We start from the raw sequence: 27,456 nt of genomic DNA on the forward strand, positions 1-27,456 counted from the left end.
GTAGGTTAGGTGGGCTTGGATTGGCGCAACATCGAGGGCCAAGAGCCTGTACTGCGCTGTATTTTTCTATGTTCTATCTATGTTCTATGTAAGAACAAACTGAAACCATTGCAACCTCCTCACCATTGCTGCTTCTGAATGCTGTAGAGTGCCATTCAAAAACAACGTGGCAATGATAGTTACATGTTTGACTGCTGTGATATAAGATTAATGTCCTAATAATCAGTTATATGCTCAAATTTATTTCACCACAAAACTCCTTTCCTAATGACAAAATCTATATGACTTGGTTCTAATAATAAGTACATGCAACATTTCTACGAGTTAATTGTAAAGACTAATATGCATTCTTTTCATTATTGAATCCTGTACAACTGATAACCAATGTCAGTCAGATTACACAAAAAGAATGCTAAGCAAATGTTGCAGGTACATTTCAAAAATATATAGATGCACAATATTTGCATTTGAAGTTCCAAAAAAATGTACCATTGAGACACATAAATCAAATGCATTCTACTTTGAAAAACCCAGCTTTATCCCATAAATGAAATACAGACCAATAAACATCACAAATGTATAGTGTGCAAATTACATTCACTTCATACTGCTCACAAAAGAACATTCAAAAACTGTGCATACAGCTTATTGCTCTTAAGTGAGGAAATACTGGTGCAAATAAAGATGTGTTCACAAAGATACATCATCAGATCAAGACAGCTACTGTAACAAAGATAACAAAATAAAGGCATACAGAATTAAGACGACTATAATGTATTGAGATGGTTAGAGAACAGAAAGGAAAAGGAGAATTTCCTGAAATGAAAGATGCATTGAATGATGCATAATGCACATACACAAATACAGGAACTACAGCATACCATGGAATTCCTCGAGACTAGCTGCTATTACATTATAACTAATTGGTATCCTAAACACAATTTGCATGCCTTTTCCCTATGCCCTAGCTTTGAAAATTTAAATTGAACTACATACACAGCCTTTGTGGGAAAGGGGCTGTTTCACTGTTCCATTTGCTCATGAAAAAGTGGGTCCTGATTTCACTTTGAAATAGTCTGGCTTTAATTTCAATATTTTGTTCTCTTTGAACACAACTGAGATGTTAGCTTCTGCACGCCATCTTATAGAATGCTTTCAACATTTCAAAAACTTTGAATACATGAAAACGAAGTTATTTAACCTGCCCTTACAACACAACAGATGAAGCACTGGTATTAAATGTACTGGTGATCCTGTACTGTACCTCTTTCAAAATGGAAATATATTTATGAGATTTGGTGCCTGATATTAAATATAGTACTCTAGCTGGGAATTGGCAATTTTTATAACTATTTTAAGGTAAGATGTCAACATTCAATTAGCTTTTGTTGTAATGGTGCATTAGATTTGTGTGACATGTATACAGATGAAGATTTCCTTGCTCCTCCACAGCACCAACTTGCGTCCACAAGAAAAAATTTAATTTTCCTTTCTCAGAGCCAATTGTCAATTCTACCCACTCAACTTGGTCCATCCATAACCTAAGGCTTCAGTTATGGAACTCTGCCCTCAGTTTAGGGTAATCTACAAATCTGGACAAAGAATGCCTATTTTTTCATCTAAGTCATTTTTAAAGATGGCATTAAAGTTAAGGACACAGGTTCAGTGCAACATCATTTGTCAATTCCCAGCATTCTTAAAAGATTTCCTTTACGACTTCACCCAATCTCCTACCAGTCATTAATTTTCTGTACTTAGAAATGGGAGAATAATCCTGAAATTTTCTGCTCACATAGAAGTGACAAAAATTGTGTCAAGGATTGCAAGAGACTGCAGAAGGTCTAACATTAACTACATTGCTCCAATTCAATATAGAGGAATGAAGTGCACTTTAATCTCTCCAGTCCAGAAATGTGAAATACCATTGATCTGATTTTTGTTTCAGCATGGCCCATAATTCACTTATCACTCACAGCATTGCAACAATTTGTATGATAGGAGAGATGGTGACAAGATGGTTGACCGAGGAAGAGAGGTTAGCTGAACTAAGTATCAAATAAAATTAAAAATCAAAAGTTTTCGAAACTGGTAATGCTTTGCCAAACTTCTGGAAACGGGGACATACTCAGCTTTTAATACTAAATGTTTATTGTTACCCTACTCTTCCCTTTTGGTTGTGCTAATTCTAGTTTGTGTTTAAACATGACCTTGTGCTGCATTTTCTGGCAGAAACTGACATTGTGAAGCTCCATCTTCTGCCTTTTTCTGCCTTCCATTCTTTTGGAATTGTACTTTTGATAAGATGCGACTTGGATGCAAGCATTCAAGTCTGAAGAGGTGACAGTGTAATACATGTTGCAATGACTACACGTCCTAAGATATTCGAGTACAAAATGCCGTAGACATTGCGTGTATATGTGTGCCTTGTTTAGGGCTTTCTAGTTGTCATTGTTTTATGTCTGAGGTAGATATTTTTATCTGATCGACACACTTGTTAACTACATTATTTCTTAATCCCATAGGGAAGGAAACCAGCGTCCTTACCTAATCTGGCCCATATGTGTCTACAGAGCCACAGCAATGTGGTTCACTTTTAACTGCCTTCTGGGCATTAGGGATGTGCAATGAATGCTGGTGGCCTAGCCAGCGATGCCCTCATCTAGTGAAGAATTCCAGAAAATACTTATTTATGAATTTAGTTCCAGGTTTGATAAGATGTGACTTGGACGCAAGCATTCAAGCCTGGAGAGTTTACAGTGTAATATATATTGCAATGACTATACATCTTTAATAAAATATTAGAGTACAAAATGCAATAGACCTTGACACACAAATAAATCATCACTCCTACATAGTCTGATCTTCCCTTACAGAATTAATTGGGGAGGAGATGGGAAAGTGGCGAGGTTCCTACCCATCATGCATCTTATTAAAAGCTCTCCAGCAAATCTGCCACAGCAGAAGGCGTTGAACTCACCTTCATGTGTAGCAAACCAGTAATCTTTTTAAAAAGAACTGATGCAATCATGGTGACAATCCACTGGCTTTGCTATAATTCACATATCTCAAGAACGACACGTAAAGGAATGCTGCAGTTGCAGTACCATACAAAATGAGAATTGCAAATTTTTAAGCAGACATTTTGTCTACCAGTTTCCAAATTACAGACTTTTCTTAAAAAGAACCAGAAGGTCAGTTTCATTGCATTGTTATTGATGAGAAGAGAGTAAACATTTGTCATGATTGTGGTCATGAAAGGAACAGCCTTACCTCTATTGTCTTATCTATGGAATGCATTTTCATGCTTCCACCAAGTGAAAGACTATCAATGCCAGAAATGATCCGGGATAATCCAGTGCATTCTTTATCGGTACTCTGCCGTTTTTTCAAGGACCTATAAATATCACCTTCAAGCCACATGTGGCCTTGCTTCCTGTAGACAAATTCAAGAGGTCAAAATTGAATCTCATTATTCTTCTGATCTTTATATTTTAAAAAAACTTTGGAAATGAATATATATGTACAGTTTAAAAGAGCTTTGTGCTGTCCCTCAGTATCCTAAAGTGATTAAATTCACATAGGCAGAAGCCTACAACAAATTCCACGGACACTTTCATTTTTTGACCATTGGTTAATAGCCAAGTTTTTTGAGTATTCATGTGCATGCACAGCTATCATTTAACTAGAACCTTGGCTCACTTTGTTAATAATCTCACTTCAGCAGAATTAGAGACTTTTCTTAGTACCAGATCTAAGGTACAGCTTACCAGGTCTTTGCATTCTCAACAAAGTGCAACTATGTTTGCATGATAGAGTAGAACGTTAAGATCAGTAACTTGGCTGCAATGCCTAAATTCCAATTAGCCTCCACCTTCAAGAAGAAGGTGCGAAGAAATAAAGATCAAATGCTGCTGGAAGTCACAATGACAATTACTTTGAACTATTTTCAGCCTCCATTCAAAATCAGGCAGGATCCTATATCTCAAAAACATAACGCATTCAAACTCAAAAGTAAGAAAGAATGCATCTAACACGAAAGTTCAAAAATTTGAATAATGATTTATAGATTTAGTTGTCAAGATCTAAAATTCAGCTAATAAAATTAGGTTCAGCAGCACTGTCCTGTCTAAGCTGTGGGGTCCAAGGTGCCAATCACAGCATTGACTTATGTTCCAAAGTCGCAGTTATGTGCAGGCCTCAGAGTCCCATGCACCTGGAAAGAAAATTAGACGGAATGCTAAGCAGTAGAAGTGTGCATTAATGTCTAGGGAACTCTGCTTGAATTCCAGTATACTCAAAACAAACAGCAACATTATTGGAAACTTCATCATTTTCTTAAACTTCACTATTCCCTCATTAGACAGGTGTAACTTCCAACTTCCTTTTTCGCAAAAAAAAAGCATGTTGTCAAGGGTGTTCATTTTGCAATCACCAGGACAGATGCAAGAGTACCAAACTGCAAAAGGAATCAACAATTTATCTTACAAAGAAAATGGTACTGACTGGCTGGTGTCTCAACTAATTTGTTTAGGGGCTGACATGGACAATGCACAATGGGACAGTTCTATGTCATACAAAAAGTTGCAAAACATGGACATATTTGGGCCTTGTATATATATATATATATATATATAGCAGATTCTAGGGAGTGCAAGTGAGCTAAATTGTGACGTGACTGATAACTGAAATTGTCATTAAGTTTAATGCCCAACAGATCTGGGATTATTCAACAAGTACAGTTTAAGCACAGAATCACTCTATCATTAGAAATTACATTACAAAGTCTTGCAATGTGATTCATTTTATTACCTAATTACAATCATAGTTTGGAGCACATGAGCAATTAAACTTGACAGATGGCAAGTGGAGCGCCGCAAGGCACAGGTGACTGTAAACCCATGGTTTCTAAAGATTTTCACCACTGGAGTTTCCTTGCCTTTTGTCAGAGTCTGTGGTAAACTAATAGAGGTTTGTACAAATATTTGACACATTTACCTTTGTTCATAGAAAACATCTTGCACACAGTTAGTGGGAAGTAGCTGGATCAATTCTGTGTAGCTATGTAACTGGAATTAAAATAATGTGTGCACAGTACAATCTGGGCATGGTTACAACAAGCAGACGAGGTACACTTCCCTCAAGAAATTAAGAGATATTGTACCAGCATTCAAGAAAGTTCAATCTTACTCTTTTCTACATTACAGATGATAAATATTAGCTAACACCAATATCACACTGAAAAATTAGCCTTCAAATCATGTATTTTAGTGGAGACACCAGTACTTTTCCAGGATATCCACAGTAATTCAGCAGAATTGAGATTTTGAACTTGATTTACTTTGTAATCTTTATTTCTAATAATTTAACTATATTCCTTGCAGTATTTTGGAGACTCAGATTGGTGAGTTCATTTGCCTGTGAAAACTGCAGTCAGCAAACTCGCAGCAAGCCTCAAGCTTCGGAATACTGTGCTCTTCATATTCTGGAACTGGTATTTTTCAGATTCTTGTTGTAGTCTTCAATTGGCGATTATGTGCCAAACTGGTAGAGTCTGCCAAACTGGTAGAGTCTGTTGGAAGAGAACTTGGAAATAAGTTACCCTTAGGCCTTTTGCACATTTATATGGATGTTAATGGTTTAAGTTTTGTAGTATTGCTTTTTCTTTAACAAAGAAGGTTTTTTTGGATGAAGTTAAATGTTGATATTTTTGTATCAGTGTAATTCTGACGCAAAATAGTTCATTTCTCTTGGGGAATATTTTAGTGACATTGATTAACTGCAATCTCTTGCCCAGATTATCCTTATAATGGTAGGCTAGCCATTCATATTTGTTTCTTCATTTCATCCAAGTTGAGTGCTTCATTGTTGAATGCTTGATGGTTTGTATACACAGCTACATTTGTTAACTTAGGATATAATTCTCCTTAATTATTAGTTATTTTTTACTACTCTGCGTTTAATTTCCTTATCTGGTATTTTGTGAATGTCTTTTTGTTTAACTGAATGACAAGAAATGTGTTCAACAGTTTATATATTTTTAACATGCTTTGGGAGTGGAGGAGTGTGGCTGTGGTTAGGAGTGGGGGAGTAGGGGAGAGGAGAACACAATTCAAACTTTTCTCATTTGTTTTAAGACAGAGCTTCCCAAAATGGGGTCAGAACTCTAAATGGGGTCATTAGGTCCAAGGCAGCAATAACCAATCCCATCAACCTGCTTTCAAACATCTTTCCCCTCCCACTTGCCCCTGCTCACAAAGGTTTTCAAGTCCCAAAATAGTGTCACACTTGGAAAATGTTTGGGAAGCATTATTTAAAGAGAACCAACTCTATTTCTCACCAGTGAATCAAAGTAAGCAATTAACAGCCATCTTCATCTACTACTTTTTTATGAATTTATTTCCAGGTTTGAGATGATCAGCATAGTGGTAGGTTTCTGAAATTAAAAATCAGTCAATACTTCTCTTGCATTAAACATTTTTACTGTGAGTTTCCTTCAGAAAATATTCAGACTCTTCAGAAAAGATAGCTGCAGCCAAGATATCAGATGGAAGATGAGCGATAGGATTGGTACAAGAAATGTAATTAGGCAATGAATGTTGAAATCACGAACAAAGCATACTAGTGCTTAATTCTGAAGCAAATACTTATTTTTTTGAAAGAAATCTGGCCTCCTCCCCAACACTGCACATGCACATTCCTGCCAAATTGACATGTTCAGCACAAACTAAACATATGGATGATAATATTAAGTAATTACTTGAATCTCTGGTTTACCAGCTACATCTCTCCTTCTCTGTCCTCAAAAACCCTCAAATCAATTAGGATCAGGTATCTGAAATTAATTCTCTCCCTCCTAATTCTCATACTTTCTGCAGTCTGTTCCTATTGCATGTTCATCCATTCTTTACTCTTTAGGGAAAGGAACACTCAGATAGGATGTGTGTGAGATGAGGTGTAGACACCACTGAGAATAGGAGGGGAAAAAACAGATTTACAACCACATAAAGGATGGAAGTAATGTTAAACAGGGATGATGTGTAACATTCATACCTGGTAAATGAAAGCAGGAGAAAGGATAAAGTAAAATGACAATGAAGTCACAAAACATGATACGATATTTCGATAGCTATTTTAACCTACAGTGAAAGAGATCTCAACATCCAGGTCAGGATCAGTTGATTTCCATGAGAAAACTTAATGATGGATTTGGCAATTTCTCAATCAGCAGGCCATCATCTCTCATCTCCTCAACAATTCAGGAAAATACACACCTATTTTATTTCACTCTAGCACTATATAAAACAATTATATATATTGTACATATGGACCTCTACATGGAGGTAAGTCTTGTACAAACAGTTATTAATTTTAGGGGTGTTCAACTGGTTTAACAATCTAGGGGAAGAGTTACTCCAATATCTGAAAGCCTCAGTACCAAAGTAGAGAGCATATATCGTCAAACAAACTGAAATTCATCAGGAGGAGAAAGCCTTGGGAGGGGCCTTGAATGTATCAGTGCAGATGGAAAGAGTCTGAAACAAATGAGTAAAATCACAAAACAATGGAACATAACAAATCTTGAATATAAAATCAAAAGATGCAATAAATCTCTTAAAATACTTCCGCTTTTATGTGCCACCTATGTGTTTTCCAAGTTGATAGCTTTGATTTAAAAGGGAAAAGTAATGCACATGAACATCACCTGTATTATTCAAACTATATAAATGTTGAAGGAAAGTTAGAAATGTATATTTGTATATTTGGAAACATTATGAAAGGAGAATATGTTAGCACTCCCTTTGATACAGATGGAAGGGATCCTAGTGGACTTACAACACACAAATGGTTAAGGCATTGCCATTTACTCAGTGGCAACTCACCATGTTTTGGGGTCCTCTTGTGGCATAGTGGTAGAGTCCCTACCCTTGAACCAGGAGGCTCAGGTTCAAGTCCCAACTGCTCCAGAAGTATGTAATTACAACTCTGGACAGGTTGATTAGAAAAATAGGTTAAACTTTTTTTAAAATGTGGCAATTCATGTTCTCTTGAGAATTTTATTTTCTTTATTCCTAGGTAGGATGCAGGTACCATTGACAAGGCCAGCACTTGTTGCCCATCCATTCGTGCCTTTGAATGAGTGGCTTGTTAAGCCATATCAGAGGCCAGTTAAAAGTCAACAATATTGCTCTGGATATGGAGTCACACATAGGCCAGACCAAAGAATGGAAGATTTCCTTTCCTAAAGGATTTAGTGATCCTGATGAGTTTAGCAATTACCAATAGTTAGCTTTGTATTAGACTGGCTTTATATTCTAGATTATTAATGAAATTTAAAATCTAGCATCTGTAATGGTAGGATTTGCATCAAATATCCTCAACATAGCTAAATATATTTGGCTTATTAGTCTAAAGACATTACCACCACACTAGTATCTCTTCTATATAATTTGTAATAGAAATAAATCAGTTTTTTTTATTCAACATGCCATGGTATTGAGTAAGTCTGCACTCAAAGTAATGCTAAGCAAAGTAATCTCTAATTACAAAGTATAGCTCATATTAAATAAACAACTCAATATTTTTAAGTTCTAAAATAATGAATCCAAACTACTTATACAAAGTACAACTAGAGGTTGTGATTATCTTCTAAAATGCAAGAAAGCAGGATGAGACAGAGTTGAGAGTAAAGAGATAAAACATGTATTTGTTACAGTATAATTGTAATATTTAAATTTCCCACACAGCTCAAATAAGCAAAGTGGTAAATAAAATCAAGTCAAGCGTGAACATTTCCAACACAGATCAAAGAACTGCAGATACTGAGGATCTGAAACAAAAACAGAAATTGTTGGAGAAACTCAGCAGGTCTGGCAGCATGTGTGGAGAAAAAGCAGAATTAATGTTTTGAGTCCAGTGACCCTTCTTTAGAATATTTCCAAGTTCTTTCCAACCAATTTACTACTAATGTAAGGGTCACAGTCAGGACAAGGTCTGAAATACTAATGGAAAAATCCAGAATATGGCACTACGAAACAGTGGCTAACCACCAGGTGTCCAATCTTAAAGCTGTCATGTTTAGACATGACATACACAACAAAGAAATGCAAATTGCTGACTGCAATTTTCGAAGAAACCTGCTTAAACTGTACCTGGAGACAAAGATTAGGTACTAGCACTGCAATATTTAAACCTCAATTCTGGTATTTTGGACAATCACTGAGGGCATAGCAATTCAGGAAACTAATAGCAAAAGAAGAATGCACAATTTATCATAAGGTTAAATAGTTAATGTAATGTACTAAAATGAGAAACTGCACAATATTTAAATGTAATGATTAAAATTGACAGAGTTCAGAAATCGATCAAGTTGACTCAAGTGAATATTGAAGCCAAAATAAATATATGTGCACCAATGTTACTGTCTCATTAAACAGACAGAAAGCATGATGCACAAGGTCAAAGTCTTTTCATTTGGAATTTGACAAATCTTTTGACAAGATTCCCTATTTTAATACAGTTACACAGTCCAAGGAGAACACATTGCAAGATGTATTGTTTGTCAGTATAATGCCACATGATATAACTAAACATTCAGGTGGAAAATTAACTTGAAAAGACCTTTAAACCAATCTGGATATCACTTTTCTTTTACGTCCATTCCATGCAGTAATGTAGCAAATATCAATAAAAGTTTTCACAGAACATCCCTAGACAACGTGATTCACAATAAGCTGAGTTTCAAACAAATTGAGCAAATCTTTACAATGGTTTTTCACAACTAGTATCACAAGTTATATTTGACCAATGCTTTTATATTTTGTGGAATATGTGATACCAGAGTGTGTGTAGATTTGTTAACATTACCAATACTAAAAAGCGAAAATACAGGAGATGCCAGTGAAGATAACATCATTACACTAATATAAAAATTACAGTTTATTTCAAACAATAAAACCCTTAAAAAAACTTTGATAAAATGTATGTTTCCAAATAAAGTGTCACAGTCATTTTATATAGAACCCATACACTCAAATCCACTATAGCTCTCTTGAGCTTGAGATACATGACTAAAATTCAATATAAATGACATATCAGAGCAAACCTAAGCAGCATGTTTACCTATATTGTTTTGCTGAATCATGATCTGGTCTTCCTACGAAGTGTTGGAAACGACATGCAATATTAGATTAGATTCCTACAATGTGGAAACAGGCCCTTCGGTCCAACATGTCTGCACCAACCCTCCGAACAGTAACCCACCCAGACCCATTACCCTACTCGATATTTACCCCTGACTAACGCACCTGATGCTACGGACAATTTAGCATGACCAATTCACCGGACTTGCACATCTTTGTGATTGTGGGAGGAAACTTGAGCACCTGGAGGAAACCCATGCAGACACAGGTAGAATGTGCAAACTCCACACAGTCACCCAAGGTGGGAACTGAACCTGGGTTCCTGGCGCTGTGAGGCAGCAGTGCTAACTACTGAGCCACCGTGATGCCCTCAATTAATGTTATAGAGTTATTGAGTCATACACTGAAATAGACCCTTCAGTCTAACGAGTCCATACTGAACATAATTCCAAACTGAACTAGCCCCATCTGCCTGCTCCTGGCCCATATCCCTCCAAACCTTTCCTATTCATGTATCTATTTAAATGTCCTTTAAACATTGTAATTGTACCCGCATCCACCAAGTTAATTCCACACATGAATTACTCTTGGTGTAAAAAATTTGCCTCGTGTCTTTTTAAAAATCTCTCTCCTTAAAAATATGCACCCTTGTCTTGAAATCCCCCATCCTAGGGAAAAGACAATGACCATAAACTCTGTTGAAATCTCTCATTATTTTATAAATTCCTATCAGATCACCTCTCAACCTCCTATGCTCCTGCCTATCCAGCCTTTCTTTATACCTCAAATCTTCCATACCAGACAACATCCTGAATCCTCTGCAGCTTGATAATATCCTTCCTGTAGCTATGCAACCAAAACTGGACACATTACTCCAGAAGAGGCCTCACCAATGTCCTGTACAACTTCAACATGACTTCCCAACTCCTATACTCAAAGGTCTGAGCAATGAAGGCAAGCATGCTAAATGTCTTTTTAACCATCCTGTCTATATGTGATGCAAACCTCAAAGAATAATGTATCTGCACCCCTAGGTCCCTCTGAACTACCAACACTACCAAGGCCCTACCATTAATTGTATAAGCCCTATCCTTGTCTGTTGTACCAAAATGCAGTACAGTACCTTGCAATTATCCAGATTGAACTCCATCTGCCATTTTTCACCTCATTGACCCATTTGATCAAGATCCTTTTGGGATCTTCGAAATTCTTCTTCATTGTCAACAATGCCACCAACTTTGGTGTCGTCCACAAAATTACTCACCATGTTGTGATACAAAAACCTGAATTCAGGTCTAAAAAAATTGTCCATTACCTAATTAGTTAAATAAAATACTTAGTCGGCAGAACAGTGGGCAGTGCAATTTAATACAACAGTAGAGTAACACTTGTTCAATAAATGGTGGTAAAATAGGGATGGAGTTGAAAAAGATTTAGAGGCGTGAGTATACTTGGCACTTAAAAGGTTCACTTGCTGCTGAGTTTTAAAAACTGAATTAGAATGCAGAACCAACAAGTCATTAACTTACCTGCATAGCTTAGGATTCTGATTATAAATGGTCGCATGCACAGTCCAATGACAATAATAAAACGCATGGGTTCACACGAAATGATTTTAGGCTGTAATTTCTGCTGCAAAGAGTCACACCAAATGCAATTTTTAAAATGATTCCATCTCTGTACAATAAACCTTGCAACAACTCAAGATTGTTTTGGTGAATTTAGCATGTATATTTCATGGTGCCAAATGACTGTGCCAGAAAATGTCATTAAAACTTCATTGACTCTGATGACATTATTGCACTTACAATAATGTCATTAAAATGTTTCAGAAAAACTCTGAAAATTGCAGCCTTTCTACACTAATCCTACTGACAAGCAGGCAATAAGAGTATTAACAAAAAGTATGGATTTTGGTAGTGTTGATAAAGAAAAGTATGTTAAATAGGATTTCATTGTTGGATTAATGGTATCTTCAAAGTCCTAATGAAACACTAATAGGGAGACCGATCACCAGTTCATTCTGGCATTCCCAGAATACAAGACTCTTCAGTTTTCTGCTACTGAAGAGTTGGGTCATGCTCAAACAATGACTAGAAACAACCATTTCCTTGTCAAGGCTAATTCTCTGTCAATCGATGTGAGCTGAGAAAACACAGCAGGTCACTGTCAGCATTCAAGGAGTAGGAAAGTCAATGTTTCAGGCTGAAACCCTTCATCATAATTCAGCCTGAAACACTGACTTTCCTACTCTTCGGATCCTGTCTGACCTGCTGTATTTTCCCAGCTCCACATCTATTGACTCTGACTTCTAGCATCTGCAGTCCTTACTACCTCCAAGGCTAATTCTCTGATTTCTCAGTTTCCCTCCCTCCAAAATGTGCTAGGAAGCCATACAAAGACCAAAGGGTAAAGACAGCCATAAAATATTAGCTTCTGACTGATATAATGTTCATCCTTGTTGCTCAGGTGAATAACTCCCTGAGTAATGTTAGGAGAGAAGAACACAGGAAAGATTAGCAAGTGTTTTTTTAAGAACACCCATTACTTCTTTAATACCTTAGATACTGTAGGCTACCGTGATTGCTTGGTAAATAAAATTAGCTTTGCCCTTCACAAATATAAACAGTGCAATTTACATAAAGCCATTAGTAGTATTTTTTTCTCTACTGACATCAAGACACTGGCTATTGGAATATCTAAACAGTCCTTTTTGTATCGCCAACTGGCGTTGCACATCCAGTGGATTCTCAGATGTAGCAAACTCCATGGGAATGGCCTGGAAATCTGAAGATTTCAGTGGCAATTCCCCCATGTCTGAAAAAGAAACTCAAAACAGAGAATTCAGGGAGTTTCACTATACTTAAGCTTAGAGCTACCCAGGAAAAGTTAGAAATGTAAAAACCTAGTCTAACTCCTGGGTAATTAAGCTAACCTTCCCAACTTAACAGTATACCTTTGAGACCCCTGGCAACCACATTCACCAATCAGACCCTACCAAACAACACAATTTCTCACCCTGTCACCAGACCTGAACGCCCTGGAACCTGCTGCAAGACCCACCTCTGCCCACCTGGTGGCACCCTAACTTCTTAATTGACTGCTGCCCTAAGCCCACAGTTACCATTTCACAGCAGCTATCAAAGTGTCCAGCTGTGCTTCTTGACATTTAAATCCCAGAACGTAACATATTGACTGCTGTAAAAGGGATTATGGTTTGACTTTCCCCAATTGTCCTGCAGTCCAGGGTAACGGTGTTGATATCAACTATGCTCAGCATTCTGTAGGATATTGTATTGGAACTAACAGCTAGAAATGTGGTGAATTAAGAAATAAAATCACTAAAAAAAAGAGCAAAAGTGGCAATTTGACTGTGATTACCATTCCTTGTAATATATTCTTTCTAACACTCATTGTTCTGTCAGAGCATTGGTCATCAACTTGCTAGTCAGTCAAATTAGGATAAAAGTTGAGCTAAATCAAGACATTTTAATAAACATGAATGCCATTGATTTTAAACAATTTACGATGCCCATAAAAGAGCAAGTATATAAAAAGTGACAGGATTGATTATTTTTAATAAAGATGATCATTTCAACATGCAGGAGAACTAAGATTTACCTTCCTCATTCAAAATCAATGTGGATTGTCATCTACCTGACTGAATAGCTCTGTGAAAACCACTCAGCTGCAGCCAAATTTCAACTTCAACCTCAACCTTTGTAGAAAGATAAGGCTCCATGGATACCTAAAGTTTGGTGTGGTCACGGACATTAGCAGTTTTCGGAAGCTGAATAGCAAGTTCCTGTTCTGCAACAAGCAGAGCAATATAAAGCAGGCATTTCAATACCCTACAAACTGTTTAGAATCCTGAGAATCCCTACAGCATGGAAACAGACCATTTGGCCCAACATGTTCACACCAATTCTCTGAAGAGAATTCCACCCAAACTCATACCCCACTCTATCCCTGTAACCCTGCATTTCCCATGGCTAATCCACCTTAACCTACACATCTTTGGACTGTGGGAGGAAACTGCAGCACCCAGAGGAAACCCACGCAGACATGGGGAGAAGGTGAAACTCAACACAGACAGTCTCCCGAGGCTGGAACTGAACCAGGTCCCTGGCACTGTATGGCAGCAGTGCTTACCACGGAGCCACCGTGCCAACTGCGACAGAGTTTATTATCGATTTTGAACAAATCTATACAACGGTGGCCTGAAACACAAAATTCTCGACGATAATCCAAATTATCTATTTGCAATAAAGCGATAGAATAAATCTATTCTACGTAAAAATGCATTTCAGCACCAAACAGAAATTACATTTACATTCTTTAAAGTTCTAACATACACTGTTTAAAACAAAATCAAAACTTAGTAATGTTTCTGGCCTGATTGTCTTTTTAGAGCAATAAGAAAAAGTGCTGTCAACCTATACAACAATCCTTTCTGAATTACTACATTAAATATTTTCAAAAACAAGATAAATTAGTCACTTACTCCTCCAAGAAGTGCTGCTGTGGGCCTATTATAGACCCTGGTCGACATATCCTAATCCATCCTATGGCTTCTGCTGCAGTAAATCTGTAGTGTTTCATTATGTAACAGGCTATTAATGTACCTGTTCGTCCTAAACCAGCTGAAATGAAAGAAAATTGATTATATGGTTACATAATTTCTCAAATTGGTAGCTTAAATAAAATCTAATTTATAACTATTAAACTAGGATTGATTGAAATCAAATTAGACAAAATATGATTCTGATTTAATGCACCTTACAACAAAAACTTAAATCTAAACCTAGCGAAGAAGAACACCATCATTTATCATGGCAACAATCCATTCACCCAAGTAATAGCTAACTATTATTAAATGAAATTTCTAAAAAATAAGAAAGGAACATTTTTCCCAATCAAGATTGGGAGCAATTTAGTGGACTACTTGGACTCAAGTGTATTTGATGTTTTGGTACTGCATTCTTGGAATTAATAATGACTTCCTAATCATTAGAAAGGGCACTTTCAACTGCCTGACCAAACATTTTATGTCAGAAACAACACTCCCTCACATTGCTTCGTGCTGTCTATCTCTCTTAGTTCATGGGAACACCTGATTCTTAAAAAGGCACACTGATTGTGTAGGGCTCATTTGTTTCCTGAGTGGTCCAATCCTCATTGCTGTGCAGTTCACCCCCTCAGGCAAATTAGAGTCATAGAGATGTACAGCACAGAAACAGACCCTTCGGTCCAACTCATCCATGCCAACCAGATATCCCAGTCCAATCTAGTCCCACCTGTCAGCACCTGTCATATCCCTCCAAACCCTTCCTATTCATATACCCATCCAAATGCCTTTTAAATGTTGCAATTAAACTAGCCTCCACCACTTCCTCTGGCTGCTCATTCTATACAAGTACCACCCTCTGTGTGAAAAAGTTGCCCCTTAGATCTCTTTTATATATTTCCTCACTCATTCTCCTCTAGTTCTGGACTCCCCCACCCCAGGGAAAGGACTTCGTCTGTTTATCCTATCCATGCCCTTTATAATTTTATAAACTCCTGTAAGGCCTCCGACGCTCCAGGGAAAACAGCCTCAGCCTATTCAATCTGTCCCTGTAGCTCAAACCCTCTAACCCGAGCAACATCCTTGTAAATTTTTTCTGAACCCTTTCAAGTTTCACAACATCATTCTGATAGGAAGGAGACCAGAATTGCAAGCAATATTCCAACAGTGGACTAACCAATGTCCTGTACAGCCGCAACATAGCCTCCCAACCCCTGTACTCAATACTCTAACCAATAAAGGAAAGCGTATCAAATGTCTTCTTCACTATCCTATCTACCTGCGATCCCACTTTCAAGGAGCTATGAAACTACACTCTAGGGTCTCTTTGTTCAGTAGCACTCCCTAGGATATTACCATTAAGTGTAAGTCCTGCTAAGATTTGCTTTCCCAAAATGCAGCACTTCACATTTATCTAAATTAATCTCCATCTGCCACTTCTCAGCCCATTGGCCCATCTGATCAAGATCCCATTGTAATCTGAGGCAATCTTCTTCGCTGTCCACTACACTTCCAATTTTGGTGTTATCTGCAAAGTTACTTATGCTCGCATCCAAATCACTTATATAAAATGATGAAAAATAGTGAACCCAGCCTGATCCTTGTGGCACTCCACCAGTCACAGGCCTCCAGTCTGAAAAACAACCCTCTACCACCACCTTCTGTCTTCTATCTTTGAGCCAGTTCTGTATCCAAATGGCTAGTTCTCCCTGTATTCCATGAGATCAAACCTTGCTAACCAGTCTCCCATGGGGAACCCTGTTGAACGCCTTCCTGAAGTCCATATAGATCACATCTACTGCTCTGCCCTTATCAAACCTCTTTGTTACTTCTTCAAAAATCTCAATCAAGTTTGTGAAACATGATTTCCCACACAAAAAGCCATGCTGACTATCCCTAATCAGTGCAGAAAATGTGTTGCTGGAAAAGCGCAGGTCAGGCAGCATCCAAGGAACAGGAGAATCGATGTTTCGGGCATAAGCCCTTCTTCCTGAAGAAGGGCTTATGCCCGAAACGTCGATTCTCCTGTTCCCTGGATGCTGCCTGACCTGCTGCGCTTTTCCAGCAACACATTTTCTGCTCTGATCTCCAGCATCTGCAGTCCTCACTTTCTCCTATCCCTAATCAGTCCTTATCTTTCCAAATACATGTACATCCTGTCCCTCACAATACCCTCCAACAACATGCCCATCACGACGTCAGCCTCACTGGTCTATAGCTCCCTGGCTTATCCTTACTACCTTTCTTAAGAAGTGGCACCACGTTAGCCAACCTCCATTCTTCTGGCACCTTACCTGTGACTATTGATGATACAAATATCTCAGTAAGATACCCAGCAATCACTTCCCTAGCTTCCCACAGAGTTCTATGGTACACCAGATCAGGTCCTGGGGATTTATCCACTTTTATGCATTGCAAGACATTCAGCACTTCCTCCTCTGTAATATGGACATTTTTCAAGATGTCACCATCTGTTTCCCTACATTCTATATCTTCCATGCCCTTTTCCACAGTAAATACTGATGCAAAATACTTGTTTAGTATCGCCCCCATTTCCTGCGGTTCCACACAAAGGCTGCCTTTCTGATCTTTGAGGAACCCTATTCTCTCCCTAGTTACCCTTTTGCCCTTAATGTATTTTAAAAACCCTTTGGATTCTCCTTAGTTCTATTTATCAAAGCTATCTCATGTCCCCTTTTTGCCCTTCCGACTTCTCTCTTAAGTATACTCTTACTGCCTTTATACTCTTTTAAGGATTCACTCAATCTATTCTGTCTATATCTGACATATGCTTCCTTCTTTTTCTTAACCAAACCATCAATTTCTTTAGTCATTCAGCATTCCTGACACCTACCAACCTTTCCTTTCACCATAATAGGAATATACTTTCTCTGGACTCTTGTTATCTCATTTCTGAAGGCTTTCCATTTTTCAGCTATCTCTTTACCTGCAAACATCTGCCCCCAATCAGCTTTTGAAAGTCCTTGCCTAATACCGTCAAAATTGGCCTTTCTCCAATTTAGAACTTCAACTTTTAGATCTGGTCTATCCTTTTCCATCTCTATTTTAAAACTAATAGAATTATGGTTGCTCGCCCCAAAGTGCTCCCCCACTGACACCTCAGTCACCTGCCCTGCCTTATTTTTGCACCTTCCCTTGTAGGTACATCCACGTTTTGAATCAGAAAATTTTCTTGTACACACTTAAATTCATCTCCATCTAAACCCTTAACACTATGGCAGTCCCAGTCTATGTTTGGAAAGTTAGAATCCCCTACGATAACCACCCTATTATCCTTACAACTTTGTTTCTCAATTTCCCTGACGATATAATACAATCCCAATAAGGTAATCATCCCTTTCTTATTTCAGTTCCACCCAAATAACTTCCCTGGATGTATTTCCACGAATATCCTCCCCCAGTACAGCTGTAATGCTATCCCTTATCAGAAACACTACTCACCCTCCTCTCTTGCCTCCCTTTCTGTCCTTCCTGTAGCATTTGTATCCTGAAACATTAAGCTGCCAGTCCTGTCCATCCTTGAACCATGGTTCTGTAATTGCTATGATATCCCACTCCCATGTTCCTAACCATGCCCTGAGTTCATCTGCCTTCCGTTTTAGTTCTCTTGCATTGAAATAAATTCAGTTTAATTTATCAGTCCTACCTTGTTGTCTGCTTTGTCCTTGCCTGCCCTGACTGTTTGACTCGCCTTTGTTCTCAACTGTCCCGGTCTCAGATCGGTCTCTCCTCACTATCTCCCTGGGTCCCACCCCCACCTTAATAGTTTAAATCCTCCCAAGCTGCTCTAGCAAATCTCCCTGCCAGTATATTAGTCCCCTTCCAATTTAGGTGCAATCTGTCCTTCTTGTACAGGTCACGTCTACCCCCAGAGAGCTTCCAATGATCCAAAAATGTGAATCCTTCTGCCATACACCAGCTCCTCAGCCGTGCATTCATCTGCTCTCTCCTCCTTTTCCTGCCCTCACTAGCTCGTAGCACTGGGAGTAATTACTACTCTCCAGGACCTCCTTTTAAAATTCCTGCCTAACTCTCTGTAAGCTCCTTTCAGAATCTCAATCTTTTTCCTTCCTATGTCATTGGTTCCAATATGTACAATGACCTCCAGCTAGCCCCTCTCCCCCTTGAGAACATTCTGCACCTTCTCTGAGAAATCCTTCATCCTGGCACCACGGAAGCAACACACCATTCTGATTTTGTGCTGCTGGCCACAGAAACATCTGTTTGGACTTTGGACTAGAGAGTCCCCTAACACAATCGATCTCTAGGAACACGATGTACCCCTCATTGCATTAGGGCCAGTCTCGATACCAGAAACTTGGCTGTTCGTGCTGTGTTCCCCTTAGTATCCATCATCCCCTATATTTTCCAAACCAGCATTCTTGCTTGAAATGGGGATAGCTAGTTTTCCCCCTTCCTATAATGGCCATCCATCACATCCCCTCGCTCTTGTAAATTCCTCATTGCCTCTAACTGTCTCTCCAACCGATGCATTCAATCTGATAGTATTCGCAACCAATGACATTTATTGCAGATATAATCCTTAGTAACCTGTAAACTCTCCCTAAACTCCATCTGACAAGAAGAGCATATCACTCTACTAAAGGCCATTTTTGCTTCTTTCTATCTACAGACCCAGAAAATAGCATTGTCTTATTCCTCTACAAACATTGCTCCAGGTTAAATTAATACTTATGGATTATATTTTAAGTTTAATCAAGAGACATATCTCAATAAAACATATAATCAAGAAAGAACCCACTCTACTCACTACTGCAGACTTACTGTAATGCCACGCTTAAAATATCCACTTATTTGTTTCTGTGCTGTCACCTCTCCCAAACAGGCTCCTCCAAGATCAGTTGTGAATTTTACTGTTTGTTAATTTTCCCAGACACACTCCAATGTCCAGTGATGCATGAATTCAAACAGCAAAGGCAGTAACTGCACAGGTTCACTGCTCTGTCAGTTAGCAATGTGGGTTTCTTTCTCTCTCTCCTGCACTGACCTCACCATGTGCTTCTTTTGTCTGTTCCTCTCTCTTTTAAAAGTGTTGTTGTTTTGACTTTTTTTTCTCCAAAAGTCTTGTATTTTCCCAGGTTTCACCAGCTCAAACATGGCAGATACATTTCTCCTTTATGCCATTTTCCCAGGACATTGGTTAGGCCACTGTTGGAATACTGCGTGCAATTCTGGTCTGCTTCCTATCGGAAAGATGTTGTGAAACTTGAAAGGGTTCAGAAAAGATTTACAAGGATGTTGCCAGGGTTGGAGGATTTGAGCTAGAGGGAGAGGCTGAACAGGCTGAGGCTGTTTTCCCTGAAGAGTTGGAGGCTGATGGGTGACCTTATAGAGGTTTACAAAGTTATGAGGGGCATGGACAGGGTAAATAGGTAAAGTCTTTTCCCTGGGGTCGGGGAGTCCAGAACTAGAGGGTGAGAGGGGAAAGATATAAAAGTGACCTAAGGGGCAACCTTTTCATACAGAAGGTGGCACGTGAATGGAATAAGCTGCCAGAAGAAGTTGCAACATTTAAGAGACATTTGAATGGATATATGAATAGGAAGGGTTTGGAGGGATATGGGCCAGGTGCTGGCAGGTGGGACTAGATTGGGTTGGGATATCTGGTTGGCATGGACAAGTTGGACCGAAGGGTCTGTTTCCATGCTGTACATCTCTATGACTCTAAGTTACTGCAGGCAATTAGAAAAGCCTGACAGAACATTTTCTCCTCAACTTCGTGTTCTGACCAAAGAATGCTGGTGGAACATAGCATTTAGTGCCAGATTCAGAACTATATGATGCAAACACACTTGTGTAAAAATGCAGGATCATGTGGGAGCTGTAATGATGGAATCATCTTCATTCTGAATGGGGTTGGGAACAATCATTCTGGTGAGTGATACAATTACTGCTGTGAGGAGGACTCAAAAATTCAATAGCAGGGGCAACGGATCATGACAGACATGAAATGTGATAAAGCAAAGAGAAACATTGAGTAAATAGACCAGGGTGTAACAGAACAGGAAAGAACATATTAACTTAGAAGTGCTTCAGCAATTGCAAAAAAGGTAAAAGGTTCTGTAGGTGAATGCCTGCATTTTCAAAATAAAGTAGCTCATCTCTCAGCATAAATAGGAATTAATATTTATGACCAAATAACCACAGAGAAACTTGTGGGACTAGTTAACAGGTGCATTGGGACAGACATGTCTTAGCCGCTCTCTGGGGAGTCAGTTAAAGTGCAAACTATTAACCCATACATTGATGACCCCCCCTCCATTCTCTATTCCAAATGAGGAGACAAAGATACAATGGTTTGTCAGCCTCATGAGGATGGACATCCAAATAAAACATTAAGGAGGCTATTAATTTTTGGAATGTTGATGGTATCAAACATTCTCCACTGAATGATAATTTTCACATTCCGAAACCTATAACATTCCCAACTGCCATTTTGAACAGTCAACATAATAATGCCTTTTAAATGTTTTTTTTAAAAAAAACGTGAATGTCACATCTTCAGAAATCATCTTTTTGTCTGTGTCTTGTGTAGATGGGGAGTGTTTGTATCAATTACATTTCGGGTATTGTGGAAGTTAAATATTTATCCTTACTTTTGTTTAAAACTTACAAAAAAAGCCTGTTTTGCGTCAGTTCTTAGAAGTCAAAGCACTCAAGATGTACCCAAATATATATATCAATCAATCAATCAAGAGGTGGGGAGAAGAGATGATTATCCCATATCTCTCCCATCCTTAGGACAGAAAGAAATTCTTCTACTCTTTGAGTAATGTCAGTGTAAGTTTAGGTCCACCACCAGCCAAGATGGGCCTTCAGTTTTAATGTTCCATGAAAATGAGGTTACTTATGGTGCAGCACATTTTCAGCAGTCACCTAGGTTATGAGCTCTGGTGGGTGAGAAACTCAATCTTTCAATTTAGAGAAGTGAGTGATACCATTCACTTTGTCTGTGGACAAGCTTGGAGGGGGACTTGTGTAGTTTGACTCTTAGAATAACGTGCCTCTTTCTGAGATCATCATCTTTTCAAGTACTCATATGTTTTCAGAACAACAAGGCCAATAGAAAGCAATGCGTGCAGGCAAAAGGACTGAATGGTTTATTGGAACAATGAGGCCAATGGGGAGATCAAGGTGCATGTGGAGAAAGACTTCCACATTCTGCAAAACAAAGACCAAAAAATAAGGTGGAGTGCAGAAAATGAAAACCCTAATGACATTTTACATACTTATTGTACTCAATAACAGCTGCTTCACACATACAATGTAATGTTTTAAATGCTTATATCATAAGATGTAATTAGCCAAATTTATTCTAATGAAAACAGATTGAATATAGTTACTATAGTTGGTAATATTGATTCCAAAAACTCCAATCTTTGGCTTTCCATACCCAATTAAAAAAATACTTGCCTTTAGAGAGAAAAACTGCATTACCATTTTAAATCCGATATGACTCTTCTTCAGCATTGAAGTGAACTTACAGTCAGAAATAGGATAAGTTATAATGGGGAACAAATGCATACCAATTAAATGGATGGTATGGTTCTGTTTTCACAAAGGAAGACACAAATAATGTCCCAAAATTCTTGGGGAACTAAGGGACTAGTAAGAGGGAGGAAATTAAAAATTCAGTATTAGTAGTGAAATAGCGATGGGGAAACTGGTCAATAAATCTTCAGGGGCTGATAATCTACAAAACAGATAAGTTAAAGAATTGGCCTTAGAAATAATGGATGCACTAGTGCTCATCTTTCAAGATTCTATAAACTTTGGAACAGTTCCTAGCAATTGGAGACGAATGCAACCCCACCATTTAAAAAAAAAGAGGAATGAAAAAGTAGAGATTCACCCACAGGTTAGTCTGCCATCAGTAGTCGGGGAGGAACTGATAGATCCCATTGTGAAAGCTTTAATAGCAGAGGACTCGGAAAATAGTAACATGACTGAACAGAATCAGCATGGATTTACAAAAGGGAAATCATACTTAACCAATCTACAACAATTTAGTGGACGTAACAAGTAGAGTTCATAAGGATGACCAAGTGGATGTGGTTTACCTGGACTTTCAGAAGGTTTTTGTTAAGGTCGCATCTAAGAGATGAGTATGCAAAATTGAAGAACATGGAATTTGGGGTTGTGTACCGACATGGATAAAACATACTGGTTGGCAAACAGAAAACAAAATTGGAGTAATCAGATTTTTTCTCTGGTTGGCAGGCAGTAATTAGTGGAAGGGCTCAGTGCTATTTTGTAAGGTTATCCATTTTGGTTGCAAAATCACGAAGTAAAATTATCTGAATGACGACAGATTGTGAAAGGGGAGTGTGCAATAAAACCTGGGTGTCATTGTACACCAGTCACTGAAGGCTAACAGGGGCAGTAGATGGCAAAGAAACCAAATGGTATGTTGGTCTTCTTAGCAAGAGGATTAGAGAACAGGAACATGGATGTCTTAGTGCAGTTATACAGGGTTTTGGCAAGACCACACCTGGAGTGTAGCGTGCAGATTTGGCTTCCTAATCTGATGAAGGATGTTTTAGCTCTGGAGGGACTGCAAGGGAGGGAAATCAGATTGGTTCCTGGGATGGAAGGGCTACTATATGAAGAGAGACTGGATCAGTTAAGTGACAGTGATCTTGTAAAAACCTATAAATTTTTAAAAGGACTAGAGAGAGTAAAGGCAGGAAGATCTTCCTGGTGAGCGGGAAGTCAGTAACCAGGGGTCACAGTATAAAGATGCAGCGTTGACCATTTATGACTGAGAAGAGAACAGATTTCTTCACCTAGAGAGGTGAGCCTGTAGAATTCTCTACTGCAGAAAATGGTTGGAGTCAAAACATTGTTGTAATTCTTCCATGAAAACGTTCATAGTTCTTAAGACTAAAGGTATCAAAGGGTACAGGTAGAAAGCAGGACAGGGTACTGAGTTGGATGATCAGCCATGATCATACTGAATACTGTGTCAGGCTCAAAAGGGCAGGAGGGTCTACTCTTGTGCTTATTTCCCATTTTTCCATGAAGATGTTCTGAAGGCGAGTCATATCAGACTTCAAATCTTAACTACAGATGCTGGTGAGTTGTTCTAGAACTTTGTTTTTATTTCATATTCCCAGTATCCACCGTATTTTATTTTCATCTACTCCACTGTCCTCATTGCTCAGCAAATCATCAATATGCTGACTATCCAAAATCACACTGTGCAAATTCAGTGTATTATACAAAACACAAAATGGGTGTATGCGTCAGCAGACAGCCAGACAGGACAAGTCACATGCATCACTGACAAAGGATTAGGAAGGGGTTTTGGAGCCTGGCAAGAGCAGGACCTAAGACTAGTTACTTTAATGCATGCTGAATTTGGAACAAAATAAATTAATTACATTTATTTTGGGTACATTTTAATGGTTAAGATCTTATATCCATTACAGAGACATGGTTACAAGGAGATCAAATCTGGGAACTAAATATTTGAGGGTGTGTGACTTTTAGGTAGGAAGGAAAGTGTGATGGAGTAGTTTTGTTAGCATGAGATGGAAAGTATGACAGCAATAAATTATCTTGGATTGAAATATGCAGAATGCATATGGACGAAAGTAAGAAATAACAAAGGGAGGAAGACACTGGTGGGAGTAGAGTATTGATCCCCTGATAGTATGCATCGAACGGGAAATAAATCAGGAGATATTGAGATATAAGAAAATCAGTAATTAATCATGGGTAACTTTATTCTTCGTATAATTTGGGAAAAATCAAATTGGCAGAGGTAGCAAAATAAGAATTCACAGTGTAGATGTAACAGTTTAGTTGGAAAATATGCTGTGGCTTCTATCAAGGATCTGGATAATTAGTTAATGAATAATGAAGCAAGTTTAATAAACTATCTCAGAGTAAAAGGGCCCTTATAAAACAGTGACCATAGCATGGCACAATTTAGCATTCTGTTTGAGAACAAGAAACTTTGGTCGGAAATAAGTATGCTAAATTAAATAAGGGTAATTACAAAGGCATGAGGACAGAATTTACTAAAGTGGACTGGGAAAAAAAAGACTTTAGCAGAAGACACAATTGCTAGATAATAGCAGATATTTAAGAAAATTGTTTATGACTCACACTAAAAAGGGATATCCCAGGGGAGGAGGATTCTCAGAAGGGAATAAACTAACTATGGTTAACCAAGGAAGTTAAAGGTAATACAGGTAGTAGTGGGATAACAGTGTTTTGACGGTGTGATTTGGCTATCAGGCAACGGTATTTTGGAGAACGTTTACCTCCGTTGGCAATAGCAAAATTCCAGCGGGGATTGGTTACTGTGCTTCGTTCTACGCATGCTCTGATACCTCCACGCCATTTTGCATGTGTGCTGATGTTCTTACTGTTCTACATGTATGCCGGTGTCAGCACATGCACGACATTAGTGCAGCTCTTTGTGCCTCTCTGTGCATGCACCAAAGTCTCTGTGTTGTTCTGTGCATGCACAATGTCTGTGCCAAAGTCTCTGCACTGGTTTTAGTGCTGTTCTGTGCATGTGCCAATGTCAGCTGCCAACAGAGTTACTGTACAGAGAGCAGCTTTCTTACATTTTTAAAATGTACTGTGTTAACTTTATTTTTGTTTAGTTAATAAATATAATTTCAACCTACATTCAGGCTGTGCTATACTTTGCGTTAGACTTTTGGGTGAATTTTGAGCGATATTGTGTGATATTTTTGGCTGGTCTGTCCCTAACCCCACTTTTCCCATAGGCCCCATTATTTTTATTAAGCAATTTTCTATTAAGTGAAGTTTCAGTACAATGTAACTACAGCGTTATAGGAGAAGTACTAGTACAGGAAGAAGATTCTTTATCCAAACATCCAAAAACCTAACAGCCCTGAAATCTGAAGGTTTTTTTGTCAAGTTATTTTCTCATTAACAAGGTTGTTTGGTGAGCAGTTAACCCAGGTCGCCACCCACTCGATGCGTGTCACTCAGATGTGACATGGGGGGGTGTGGCCTAGCACTGACAGGCCTGGGGTTTCTCAATGAACAACCCCAAGTCGACACCACTCGATAAGTGTCATTCAGATGTGACATGGGTGGGGGGGCACGTCCTTAGCTAGAAGTCTGCTGCTCCGGTAAGATTTTCAAAAATTTCACCATTAAACTGTCACATTCTGAAAACCGAAAAATTCTGAATTCTGAAAAACAGCTGGTCCCGAGCATTTTGGATAAAGGATTGTCTACCTGTATCAAATTGAAAGGGAAAAAAAAACTATGTGACAAAGATTAGTAGTAAGTCAGAGGACTGGGGTATGTCTTAAGAATCAATGAAAGATGACCAGAAAAATAATAAACAGTGAAAATAAACTTTGAAGGTAAACTAGCAAATACACGTACACAATCCTTTATCAGAGATTCTTGGGACCAGTTACTTTTCGGAATCGGAATTTTTCAGATTTCAGAATAGATGACATTTTCAAGGTGAAATAAAAATACCCTAACAGCAGACACACGTGTGAATAATAAGTGTGCTGAGACACATTAATGCCTGCCAGTGCTAGGCCACACTGCCATGTTACATCTCAGTGATATGGTTCGAGTCAGCGTGGAATTGAGTCACTTGTTCGCACACCAAAATGATGCTCCACACTCCATGAAAAAATTTCGGACTTTGGAGCTTTTCAGATTTTGGAAGTGTGATAAAGGACTGTGTACCTATGAGAGCTTCTTTAAGAATATAAAAACAGAGAGGCCAAAGTGAACAAAAGCCCTTTAAAGGATGAGGCTGGGGAAATAATAATGGGGAACCAGAAGAATTGAATAAATATTTTGCATCAAAGTTCACGATAGGGCGGTATTAATAACGTTCCAAAAAATACTAAATAATCAACTGGCAAAAAAGGGAGAGGAAATAAATACAGCAATTAATTAGTCATAGATATGTACAACACAGAAACAAACTTCTGTCCAACTTGTCCATTCTGACCAGATATCCTAAACTAATTTAGACCCACCTGCCAGCACTTTACCCATATCCCTCTAAACCCTTCCTATTCATATACCCATCCAGATGCCTTTTAAATGTTGTAATTGTACTAGTCTCCACCACTTCCTCTGGTAGCTTATTCCATGCACACACCATCCTCTGCATGAAAAGTTGCCCGTTAGGTCTCTTTTATATCTTTCCCCTCTCACCCTAAACCTATGATCTCTAGTTCTGGACTCCCCAGCCCAGGGAAAAGACCTTGACTATTTACCCTATCCATGCTCCTCATGATCTTATAACCTTATAAGGTCACCCCTCAGCCTCCAATGCTCCAGGGGAAACAGCCCCAACGTATTCAAACTCTTTCTGTAGCTCAAGACCTCAAATCCCCAGCAACATCCTTGTAAATACCTTCTTAACCATCTTAAGTTTCACAACATTCTGCTGATAGGAGGGAGACCAGAATTGCACATAATATCTGAAAAGCGGCTTAACTAATGTTGTGACCTCCCAACTCCTATCTTCAAAGCTCTGTCCAATAAAGGAAAGCGTATCAAATGCCTTCTTTATTATCCTATCGTCTCTTCACCTCAAACCCCACCACCAAATGAAGCAAAATGCTCAGATAGTTTTACCTATTCCGGGCCCTGGAGGGAGAGAGAACGATCGCCCATGTGCACAGAGACATGGGTTCTCAATCTTGTCTGGAATAGCAGTTTCTTAATGAATTATATAGTCAT

General features: G+C 38.5%; 1 protein-coding gene and 1 non-coding gene across 2 annotated transcripts in view; one reads left to right on the forward strand and one right to left on the reverse strand.

Moving 5' to 3' along the window:
- The window catches only part of LOC140479722 (dual specificity protein phosphatase CDC14A-like), a 179,161-nt gene that overhangs the window by 43,109 nt on the left and 108,596 nt on the right, over positions 1-27,456 (reverse strand). The window contains exons 10-11 of the mRNA XM_072573774.1: positions 14,644-14,782; positions 3,271-3,433 (exon numbers count right to left, since the gene is read on the reverse strand). Of these exons, the coding sequence (XP_072429875.1) occupies positions 3,271-3,433; positions 14,644-14,782 (302 nt within the window). The remainder of the gene's footprint in view (positions 1-3,270; positions 3,434-14,643; positions 14,783-27,456) is intronic.
- On the forward strand, positions 7,765-7,888 carry LOC140480184 (U6atac minor spliceosomal RNA). The gene has a single exon (XR_011961208.1). It is a non-coding gene; the product is annotated as a U6atac minor spliceosomal RNA (small nuclear RNA).

Source organism: Chiloscyllium punctatum, chromosome 7 (assembly GCF_047496795.1).
Source record: "Chiloscyllium punctatum isolate Juve2018m chromosome 7, sChiPun1.3, whole genome shotgun sequence".
Lineage (NCBI taxonomy): Eukaryota > Metazoa > Chordata > Chondrichthyes > Orectolobiformes > Hemiscylliidae > Chiloscyllium > Chiloscyllium punctatum.